At 48.9% G+C, this 12,179-nt stretch overlaps 1 protein-coding gene across 1 annotated transcript in view; it reads left to right on the top strand.

Moving 5' to 3' along the window:
• dnah2 (dynein, axonemal, heavy chain 2) overlaps window positions 1-12,179 on the top strand; it is a 232,309-nt gene that overhangs the window by 168,894 nt on the left and 51,236 nt on the right. The window contains 7 exon segments of the mRNA XM_064939126.1: window positions 3,840-4,028; window positions 4,215-4,300; window positions 4,733-4,863; window positions 5,205-5,354; window positions 7,036-7,203; window positions 8,480-8,640; window positions 11,577-11,716. Of these exon segments, the coding sequence (XP_064795198.1) occupies window positions 3,840-4,028; window positions 4,215-4,300; window positions 4,733-4,863; window positions 5,205-5,354; window positions 7,036-7,203; window positions 8,480-8,640; window positions 11,577-11,716 (1,025 nt within the window).

Here is a 12,179-nt window from a genome sequence, read left to right as displayed (position 1 = left end):
ACTCCCTGTCCTCCTCATCCCCTCTCTCTCTTCACACCCTGTCCTCCTCATCCCCTCTCTCTCTTCTCTCCCTGTCCTCATCATTTCCTTCTCCTCTTCTCTCCCTGTCCTCATCATCTCCTTCTCCTCTTCTCTCCCTGTCCTCCTCATCTCCTTCTCCTCTTCTCTCCCTGTCCTCCTCATCTCCTTCTCCTCTTCTCTCCCTGTCCTCCTCATCTCCTCTCTCTCTTCTCTCCCTGTCCTCCTCATCTCCTCTCTCTCTTCACTCCCTGTCCTCCTCATCCCCTCTCTCTTCTCTCCCTGTCCTCCTCATCTCCTCTCTCTCTCTCTCCCCTGTCCTCCTCATCTCCTTCTCCTCTTCTCTCCCTGTCCTCCTCATCTCCTCTCTCTCTTCACTCCCTGTCCTCCTCATCCCCTCTCTCTCATCTCTCCCTGTCCTCCTCATCTCCTCTCTCTCTCTCCCTCCCTCCTCTCCTCATCTCCTTCTCCTCTTCTCTCCCTGTCCTCCTCATCTCCCTCTCTCTCTTCTCTCCCTGTCCTCCTCATCTCCTCTCTCTCTTCTCTCCCTGTCCTCCTCATCCCCCTCTCTCTCTTCTCTCCCTGTCCTCCTCATCTCCTTCTCCTCTTCTCTCCCTGTCCTCCTCATCTCCTTCTCCTCTTCTCTCCCTGTCCTCCTCATCTCCTCTCTCTCTCTCACTCCCTGTCCTCCTCATCTCCTCTCTCTCTCACTCCCTGTCCTCCTCATCCCCTCTCTCTCTTCACTCCCTATCCTCCTCATCCCCTCTCTCTCTCTTCACACCCTGTCCTCCTCCCTGTCCTCCTCATCCCCTCTCTCTCTTCACTCCCTGTCCTCCTCATCCCCTCTCTCTCTTCACTCCCTGTCCTCCTCATCTCCTCTCTCACTCCCTGTCCTCCTCATCCCCTCTCTCTCTTCACTCCCTGTCCTCCTCATCCCCTCTCTCTCTTCACACCCTGTCCTCCTCATCCCCTCTCTCTCTTCACTCCCTGTCCTCCTCATCCCCTCTCTCTCTTCACTCCCTGTCCTCCTCATCTCCTCTCTCTCTTCACTCCCTGTCCTCCTCATCCCCCTCTCTCTCTTCCCTCCCTGTCCTCCTCATCCCCTCTCTCTCTTCTCTCCCTGTCCTCATCATTTCCTCTCTCTCTTCACTCCCTGTCCTCCTCATTCCCTCTCTCTCTTCACTCCCTGTCCTCCTCATCCCCTCTCTCTCTTCACACCCTGTCCTCCTCATCCCCTCTCTCTCTTCACTCCCTGTCCTCCTCATCTCCTCTCTCTCTTCACTCCCTGTCCTCCTCATCCCCTCTCTCTCTTCCCTCCCTGTCCTCCTCATCCCCTCTCTCTCTCTTCACTCCCTGTCCTCCTCATCCCCTCTCTCTTCACTCCCTGTCCTCCTCATCCCCTCTCTCTCTTCTCTCCCTGTCCTCCTCATCCCCTCTCTCTCTTCACTCCCTGTCCTCCCCCTTCATCATCCCTGTCCTCTCTCTCTCTCTCCACCCCCTGTCCTCTCTCCTTCACCCCCTGTCCTCTCTCCCCTCTCTCACCCCCTCTCTCTCATCCACCCCCTCTCTCCACCCTCTCTCTCTTCACACCCTGTCCTCCTCATCCCCTCTCTCTCTTCACTCCCTGTCCTCCTCATCCCCTCTCTCTCTTCACTCCCTGTCCTCCTCATCCCCTCTCTCTCTTCACACCCTGTCCTCCTCATCCCCTCTCTCTCTTCTCTCCCTGTCCTCATCATTTCCTTCTCCTCTTCTCTCCCTGTCCTCATCATCTCCTTCTCCTCTTCTCTCCCTGTCCTCCTCATCTCCTTCTCCTCTTCTCTCCCTGTCCTCCTCATCTCCTCTCTCCCTTCTCTCCCTGTCCTCCTCATCTCCTCTCTCTTCTCTCCCTGTCCTCCTCATCTCCTCTCTCTCTTCACTCCCTGTCCTCCTCATCCCCTCTCTCTCTCTCTCCCTGTCCTCCTCATCTCCTCTCTCTCTCTCTCCCTGTCCTCCTCATCTCCTCTCTCTCTTCTCTCCCTGTCCTCCTCATCCCCTCTCTCTTCTCTCCCCTGTCCTCCTCATCCCCTCTCTCTCTTCTCTCCCTGTCCTCCTCATCTCCTTCTCCTCTTCTCTCCCTGTCCTCCTCATCTCCTCTCTCTCTTCTCTCCCTGTCCTCCTCATCTCCTCTCTCTCTTCACTCCCTGTCCTCCTCATCCCCTCTCTCTCTTCACTCCCTGTCCTCCTCATCCCCTCTCTCTCTTCACACCCTGTCCTCCTCATCTCCTTCTCCTCTTCTCTCCCTGTCCTCCTCATCTCCTCTCTCTCTTCACTCCCTGTCCTCCTCATCCCCTCTCTCTCTTCTCTGTGTGTTTCAGGTCAGTCAGTTTCACTGCAGAGCCATGTTTCCTGATAATGAGTCTGTACTTTCTCTGACATGTTGTCCTCCTTCATCATCCTCTCTCTCTCTCTCCACCCCCTCTCTCTCTCCACCCCCTCTCTCTCCACCCCCTCTCTCTCCACCCCCTCTCTCTCTCCACCCCCTCTCTCTCTCCACCCCCTCTCTCTCTCCACCCCTTCTCTCTCTCCACCCCCTCTCTCTCTCCACCCTCTCTCTCTCTCCACCCTCTCTCTCTCCCCACCCTCTCTCTCTCCACCCTCTCTCTCTCCACCCTCTCTCTCTCTCCACCCCCTCTCTCTCTCCACCCCCTCTCTCTCTCCACCCCTCTCTCTCTCCACCCCCTCTCTCTCCACCCCCTCTCTCTCTCCACCCCCTCTCTCTCCACCCCTCTCTCTCCACCCCCTCTCTCTCCCACCCCTTCTCTCTCTCCACCCCCTCTCTCTCCACCCTCTCTCTCTCTCCACCCTCTCTCTCTCCCCACCCTCTCTCTCTCCACCCTCTCTCTCTCCACCCTCTCTCTCTCTCCACCCTCTCTCTCTCTCTCCCCACCCTCTCTCTCTCTCCCTCTCTCACACCCCACTCTGTCTCTCTTTTTCTTTCTCTTCATCTCGGCAGAATTCCCCTGATTATCCTTATGGTGATGATAATGACAACAAGTAAAATGTGCCACTGCACCCTCATTTAGAAGACAGGAAAAGCATGCTGGATGGGATGTCTCCTTTTCCTTTCATTTTTCTGTCGGCTTCTCCCTTTTCTCTCTCTCTCTCTGACGTCTCTTTTTTGATCACTCCTCCCCCCACCTCCCACCTCACCCCTCTTCTCTCCTCATCTTTCTTTTCAATTATCACTCTTCTTCTGCGCTGAGTTATGTCTCCATCTGATCTGTTCTCACTTCCTCCCTCTTTCTCCCCTCGAACCGTCTCTCCTCTGACATGTGTCCTCATTCACTCCTTTCTCTCACTCTCTCATCTGTTGCATCCTTCCTCTCTCCCCCAGCTCTCTCCATCCTCTTCCTATATCCTCTCCCCTGCTCTCTCTATCCTCTTCCTCTATCCTCTCCCCTGCTCTGTCCATCCTCTTCCTCTCCTCTCCCCTGCTCTCTCCATCCTCTTCCTCTCCCCCTGCTCTCTCCATCCTCTTCCTCTATCCTCTCCCCTGCTCTCTCCATCCTCTTCCTCTATCCTCTCTCCATCCTCTTCCTCTATCCTCTCCCCTGCCTCGTATCAATTTTCACACTTTCTCTCTCTCAACTCGGTCAGGTGTACATGTTTACTCCTCTTTCACTCCTCTCCCCCTCTCCAAGAGTCTTAGATCAAGCACATCTACGTCACTATGATCACTCAGAAGCTCTTGTGCTCTCCCTTCCTCTCCTCCTGCACCCCCGCTCTCCTCTTTCATCCCTCCCTCCCTCCCTCACCTCCCCTCTCCTCTCCTCTCTCTCCAGGAGTCTCAGATTAAGCGTATCTATGGTACTATGATCAACCAGAAGCTGCAGGAGTTTGAGGAGGAGGTGAAGCCTATAGGTTCCGTCCTGACTCAGGCCACCTTGGAGCTCTACTACTCTTCCGTCGCCCGCTTCCTGCCCACGCCCGCCAAGATACACTACCTCTTCAACCTCAGAGACATCTCTAGGGTAGGGGCTACACACACACACACGCCATGACATACACACACGCACGCGTGCGCGAGACATACTGAATGCGTCGACTCTCACTCAATCTCTCTTAATCCTGGTGTTCAGTGTCTGGGGTTTAGGCATAGATTAACAGTGGACTTGTGTTTCTGTGCGTCAATAAGCTGTTGTCTCCTCCTCGTCTAGGTGTTCCAGGGTTTACTGCGAGCTCACAGAGACTTCCACGACACCAAGCAGAGCATCACCAGACTGTGGATACACGAGTGCTTCAGGTATACTGCTCTCTATCCCTCGTTATAAACTGGCTGGTTCCAGCCCTGAATGCTGATTGGCGGTCAGTCATGGTATAACCACGGGTTTGACAAAACAGTTATTTTTTACTGCTCTACTTACTTTGGTAACCAGTTATAAAATAGTAATAGGTTTGTGGTAGATGGCCAAATATACCAGGGCTAAGGGCTGTATCCAGGCACTCCGCGTTGCGTCACGCCTAAGAACAGCCCTTCGCCGCGGTGTATTGGCCGTATACCACACCCCCTCTGGCCAGCTTAAATATATTATAATAAGACATAGGATAAGAGAAGCATTCTTTGTACCCATGGATACAATAGTCTCTACCACTACAGTATATACTGTGTACATTCTGTGTGCCTGGGGTGACATGCAGCACTGACTCCTCCGGTCTCCTCTCTCCCCATCCCCAGGGTGTTCTCAGACCGTCTGGTGGACCAGAGTGACACAGAGGCCTTCGTAGGGCTGCTGGCTGAGAAACTAGGCTCTCTGTTTGAACTCACCTACCACAGCATCTGCCCCAACAAACAACCACCCATATTCGGTACTAACAAACGCTCACTCGCGGTATCACACACACACAGACACACACAGACACACAGACACACACACATACAGGGGACTGGGAGGATGGGATGGATTGTTCTTTAACTAGTCTGAGTGATGAATGGATGTGTGTGTACATTGACAAGTGTACTGGATGAAGGATCGATTCAGGTATTGATTGATGAGTGGTTTGTAATTAGTAGACTGGTTGGTTGGTTGATTGATTACAACAGCTCTGTCTCCTGAGAGTTGTTCACAGACGTCTTGTATGTCAATATAACTACGTGTGTGTGTTTGCGCGCGTGTGTCTCTCTCTTTCTCTCTCTCTCTCTCTCTCAGGGGACTTCCTGAAGGAGCATCGTGTGTATGAGGATCTAGTGGACTTGAAGACGTTGAAGGGTTTCATGGAGTCTCAGCTGGAGGACTACAACCTGACCCCTGGAGTGGTACCCATGTCCCTGGTGCTGTTCAGGGACGCCGTAGAACACGGTGAGTAGTAGGACAGATCGATCGTCTATGATGGTAATCATAGTCAGTGTAGCCAGTATAGTCAGAATACTGCGTTCAATACTGCGTTCTTACATCAGCTGATACATCATGCTGTACAGAAACTCAGCCTAAAACCCCAAACAGCAAGCAATGCAGGTGGAGGAGCACGGTGGTGAGGAAAAGTTTCCCTTGAAAGGCCAGAACCTAGGAAGAAACATATAGAGAGGAACCAGGCTATGAGGTGTGGCCAGTCCTCTCCTGACTGTGCCGGGTGGAGATTATAACAGAACATGGCCAAGATGTTCAAATGTTCATAGATGACCAGCAGGGTCAGATAATAATAATCACAGTGGTTGTAGAGGGTACAACAGGTCAGCACCTCAGGAGTAAATGTCAGTTGGCTTTTCATAGCCGATCATTGAGAGTATCTCTACCACTCCTGCTGTCTCTAGAGAGTCGAAAACAGCAGGTCAGGGACAGGTAGCACGTCCGGTGAACAGGTCAGGGTTCCATAGCCTCAGGCAGAACAGTTGAAACTGGAGCAGTAGCACGGCCAGGTGGACTGGGGACAGCAAGGAGTCATCATGCCAGGTAGTCCTGAGACATGGTCCTAGGGCACAGGTCCTCACACACACACACACACACACACACACACACACACACACACACACACACACAGAGAGAGAATACTTAAATTCGCACAGGATACCGGATAAGACACATAAGCCCCCCAACACATAAACTACTGCAGCATAAATACTGGAGGCTGAGACAGGAGGGGTCGGGAGACACTGTGGCCCCACCCGATGATACCACCGGACAGGGCCAACCAGGCAGGATATAACCCCAATCACTTTGCCAAAGCACAGCCCCCACACTACTAGAGGGATATCTTCAACCACCAACTTACCATCCTGAGACAAGGCCGAGTATAGCCCACAAAGATATCCGCCACGGCACAACCCAAGGGGGGCGACAACCCAGACAGGAAGATCACGTCAGTGACTCAACTCACTCAAGCGACGCACCCCTCCTAGGGACGGCATGGAAGAGCACCAGTAAGCCAGTGACTCAGCCACTGTAATAGGGTTGGAGGCAGAGTATCCCAGTGGAGAGAGGGGAACCGGCCAGGCAGAGACAGCAGGGGCGATTCGTCGCTCCAGAGCCTTTCAGTTCACCTTCATACTCCTGGGCCAGACTACACTCAATCATATTACCCACTGAAGAGATGAGTCTTCAATAAAGTTAAAGGTTGAGACCGAGTCTGCGTCTCTCAGATGGGTAGGCAGACCATTCCATAAGCTGTTTGCTAAGAAATTCTAGGGACAGTAAGGAGGCCTGCGTCTTGTGACCGTAGGGTACGTGTAGGTACGTACGGCAGGACCAAATCGGAAAGATAGGTAGGAGCAAGCCCATGTAATGCTTTGTAGGTTAGCAGTAAAACCATGAAATCATCCCTTGCCTTAACAGGAAGCCAGTGTAGAGAGGCTAGCACTGGAGTACATCCTGCTAGCACACATCCCTGGTGTTTGGTCTCACCTTGTCATTACTTTGGCTCTTACTTCCCATCAAGAAAATATTTTCATTTTCATATCTTACCAATGAGTCAGGTTAGGGATGGGTGTTGGTGTCTAGCTTTGCTGAGCATACAAACAATATGTATGTGTGTGTGTTCCCTCAGTAACCCGTGTGGTGCGTGTGATCAGCCAGCCCAGAGGGAACATGCTGCTGGTGGGCATCGGGGGCTCAGGCAGACAGAGCCTTTCCAAGATGGCCGCCTCCATCTGTGAGTACCTGGTCTTCCAGGTGGAAGTCACCAAGCAGTACCGCAAGCAGGAGTTCAGAGAGGGTAAGAGACCATTAAACATGACCTAGTACCACCAGCACATGGGTTTTAATACTTTTTGAAATAATTTCAAATACTTCATCTGAGCTTGATTGAGCTTGCCTAGCACAATGGAACCAATGAGGGGGAGACTTTCTAGTCAACTGCACTACAGAGGTATGAGACAGAGGTATATATTTGGACCTGTTCTGCAGGAGAAATTTGTCAAATTTGGTTGATCTGCCAACAGCAAGGCATTTGTTTAAAACAGGGGTCTTCAACCTTGTTACGGTTTTCTTCCTGGGATGGAGAGGAGGACCAAAATGCAGCGTGGTTATTTATAAACATCTTTAATGAAAAGATGAAAATGTGAGCACTATACAAAATACGAAACCGTGGAAAACCTGAAACAGTCCTAACTGGTGCAAACCACAGAGACAAGAACAGGAACAATCACCCACGAAATACCCAAAGAATATGGCTGCCTAAATATGGTTCCCAATCAGAGACAACGATAAACACCTGCCTCTGATTGAGAACCACTCTAGGCAACCATAGACTTACCTAGAAGACTGCACTGAACACAACCCCATCAATCTACAAAACCCCTAGACAAGACAAACACATAATCACCCATGTCACACCCTGGCCTAACCACAATAATAAAGAAAACACAGAATACTAAGGCCAGGGCGTGACAAACCTTTTCTTGTCCAGGGACCCAATCCCAGGAAAACCGGCAACCCAGGGACCCCCATCATGTTATCCCCCCCTCCAAAGAAATTCATGTCTTGTCTTATCATCAGATGAATGATAATAGAAAGGATATCAAATCAACATTTTAAAATGAATAGAAGTCATTTATTCTGTTGTTGCTCGCAACATTCTTATTATTTAATTTTTTTTGCAGACCCCCTGCAGTACATCTGCGGGACCCCCTGTTGAATACCTCTGGTTTAGAACATAATTGCACTGAATTACAGCACACTGCTCAGGGCTGCTCGCTCCCTGAGCGTTTAATATGAATTGAGTCAGACTGATAGCCTTACGTTCTGCTCTAATTGAACAAAACACTTTAATTAGATGGCATTTTCCTCCGTTTGTTTGTTGTTAGTTTATATTTTAGTTGCTTTTCAACTGGTGCAGTTATTTTGATTGTTCAGGAATGCCCTACTTTGTTGAGTCAGATTCTAGGCCTAGAACCTTAACCAAAATACTTTTGTCGTGATCACAACCCGGCAACACGCACGCACGCACACACATCCTTGAGTCTTCTCCTCCCATGCATGTTTCCTCCCAGACATAAAGAAGTTGTATCGTCTGACGGGTGTGGACAACAAGCCCACCGTGTTCCTGTTCAACGACACCCAGATAGTAGACCAGTCTTTCCTGGAGGACATCAACAACATCCTCAGCTCTGGAGAGGTGCCCAACCTCTACAAACAGGATGAGTTTGAAGAGGTACGATTACTAAACAGGGTTTAATACAATGCAACGTTTGCATCTGTTATTTTGAAAGGGGGACTTTACACAGGTGCTAGTGCACTGAGTGTACAAAACATTAAGAACACCTTTCTAATATTGAGTCTGGAGGTCCTGGGCTGGCGTGGTTGCAAAGTGGTCTACAGTTGTGAGGCCCGTTGCCAAATTCTCTAAAACAACGTTGGAGGGGGCTTATGGTAGAGAAATTAACATTAAATTCTCTGGCAAAGGCTATGGTGGACATTCCTGCAGTAGGCATTTCGATTGCAAGCTCCCTAAAAACTTGAGACATCTGTAGCATTGTGTTGTGTGACAAAACTGCACATTTAAGAGTGGCCTTTTATTGTCCCCCAGCACAAGGTGCACCTGTGGAATTATCATGCCGTTTAATCGGCTTCTTGATATGCCACACCTGTCTGGTGAATGGATTATCTTGCCAAAGCAGAAGTGATGTAAACCAATTTGTGCACAAAAAAAGAAGCAAGCTTTTTGTGTATTTGGAAAATGTCTGGGATCTTTTATTTCAGCTCATGAAGCATGGGACCAACACTTTACATGTTGCATTGATATTTTTGTTCAGTATATATAATATATACTGTATGAATGAACAAAGATTTTTTGTTGTAGTGTCCAATCGCCGTTTGGCAACCCATTCCTTTTGGGGTTGATTGACACATAAACAATCATTACAATAATTCACTGTGGTAATTCAGTGTTAATTCTTCTTCCGGTGTTTGCTGCAGTGTGCATCGCATAAAGAGTGAAAAAATGTAAGATAAAAATCATTGCATTATTGTAAATAAGGTTATCCAAACAATAATTACATCCCTAGAGCAGTACAAATATATACATACACACAAGCATATACACTGCATATATACACATACAAACATACATACATAATATGAGAATCTGTTCTTAACTGACTTGCCTAGTTAAATAAAGGTTAAATAAAATAATAACTTACAGATAAATAAATACAGAAAAATGAAACCGAAGGCATTTGAACCCAGTCCGGCACAAAGAGAAGATTCATATGAGAGACAAGCCTCTACACAATCTATATACACACGTGCCATTTACCACTGAGAAGCTAAATATTTGTATCATTTAATTATAGGTAGCCCTTTTTCTTTTATTCCAGGCTTTATCTAAATATTCCGCAAACGGAAATACACAATGGACAAAATACCACTTCTGCCAGGGTATATCTGGTGGTCTGTCTCTTCATCGCTCAGCCACATAATGCCAGGGTATATCTGGTGGTCTGTCTCTTCATCACTCAGCCACATAATGCCAGGGTATATCTGGTGGTCTGTCTCTTCATCACTCAGCCACACATAATGCCAGGGTAGATCTGGTGGTCTGTCTCTTCATCACTCAGCCACATAATGCCAGGGTAGATCTGGTGGTCTGTCTCTTCATCACTCAGCCACACATAATGCCAGGGTATATCTGGTGGTCTGTCTCTTCATCACTCAGCCACATAATGCCAGGGTAGATCTGGTGGTCTGTCTCTTCATCGCTCAGCCACATAATGCCAGGGTATATCTGGTGGTCTGTCTCTTCATCGCTCAGCCACATAATGCCAGGGTATATCTGGTGGTCTGTCTCTTCATCACTCAGCCACATAATGCCAGGGTAGATCTGTGGTCTGTCTCTTCATCACTCAGCCACATAATGCCAGGGTATATCTGGTGGTCTGTCTCTTCATCACTCAGCCACATAATGCCAGGGTATATCTGGTGGTCTGTCTCTTCATCGCTCAGCCACATAATGCCAGGGTATATCTGGTGGTCTGTCTCTTCATCGCTCAGCCACATAATGCCAGGGTATATCTGGTGGTCTGTCTCTTCATCACTCAGCCACATAATGCCAGGGTATATCTGGTGGTCTGTCTCTTCATCGCTCAGCCACATAATGCCAGGGTATATCTGGTGGTCTGTCTCTTCATCGCTCAGCCATAATGCCAGGGTATATCTGGTGGTCTGTCTCCTCATCACTCAGCCACATAATGCCAGGGTATATCTGGTGGTCTGTCTCTTCATCACTCAGCCACATAATGCCAGGGTATATCTGGTGGTCTGTCTCTTCATCGCTCAGCCACATAATGCCAGGGTATATCTGGTGGTCTGTCTCTTCATCGCTCAGCCACATAATGCCAGGGTATATCTGGTGGTCTGTCTCTTCATCGCTCAGCCACATAATGCCAGGGTATATCTGGTGGTCTGTCTCTTCATCACTCAGCCACATAATACCAGGGTAGATCTGGTGGTCTGTCTCCTCATCACTCAGCCACATAATGCCAGGGTATATCTGGTGGTCTGTCTCTTCATCACTCAGCCACATAATGCCAGGGTATATCTGGTGGTCTGTCTCTTCATCACTCAGCCACATAATGCCAGGGTAGATCTGGTGGTCTGTCTCTTCATCACTCAGCCACATAATGCCAGGGTATATCTGGTGGTCTGTCTCTTCATCACTCAGCCACATAATGCCAGGGTATATCTGGTGGTCTGTCTCTTCATCACTCAGCCACATAATGCCAGGGTATATCTGGTGGTCTGTCTCTTCATCACTCAGCCACATAATGCCAGGGTATATCTGGTGTGCTTTCTGGAATAAGAGAAAGCGTATATCGCGGTAGAAAGGACAATGGAGGATAAAATTAATTTCATTCTGTATTTCTTCGAGGTCGCAATCGTTACATAGTGTTTCCTCTTCCATTTCACCACGATACCGACTGTATATTATCTCTCTATTTAAGTACATCTCTTGGAGAAATGTCAGCACAAAAATAATAGATAAAAGTGTAATAGTGCTATCCAGCATGTGTGTGGTAGGCTAGTTTGTGTTTTTTTGTGTTCTTATGTTGTTTTGTCTCGTTGTGTATTAACCCTGACCTCTTCGTCCAGGTGTCCAGTGCTCTGTCGGACTGGGCCAGGAAAGACAACATCATTGAGACTCCAGACTCCATGTTCAACTACCTGATAGAGAGAGTGAGGAACAACCTGCACATCGTGCTCTGCATGAGCCCTGTGGGAGACCCCTTCAGGTAAGCCTGCACTCAGGACAGTTTTTGAAGTTAAAGAATGTACAGTGCCTGCTATATCGCACCAAGCAAAGTGATTAGTCATGTACAAAGCACTGAACACATTCAACAATAAGGGTTTGAGACAGAGATGAAAGCTTTTCCTGCGGCATCATCTGTGCTAATGGGCGACTAGTAGAGGTTTCTTCCAAAGCATTGCCACCATTCTCTCATTATCTGTTTCCTTCTCATGCTCTCTCTGTCTGAGTGTGTAAACCCCACACTCCAGCACAGCTGATTCTCAGTATTAGAGCATAGACAGCCAAACATGAACACTTGTCAGCTTGTTAATGGCTAATGTGCGTCCCGCCATCCCTTGTCTTGCAAATTAGGAATTGTGTTTAGGATGACACAGCGTTTTAGACCTGAGGCTTGCTGTGATTAGAAATGACAGGATGGATAGCAGACATGACGGCTGGGTCACTCA

This window comes from Oncorhynchus masou, chromosome 27 (genome assembly GCF_036934945.1).
Source record: "Oncorhynchus masou masou isolate Uvic2021 chromosome 27, UVic_Omas_1.1, whole genome shotgun sequence".
NCBI classification, from domain to species: domain Eukaryota; kingdom Metazoa; phylum Chordata; class Actinopteri; order Salmoniformes; family Salmonidae; genus Oncorhynchus; species Oncorhynchus masou.
Note: the sequence above shows the minus strand (reverse complement) of the source record. Positions and strands in the feature narration are given on the sequence as shown.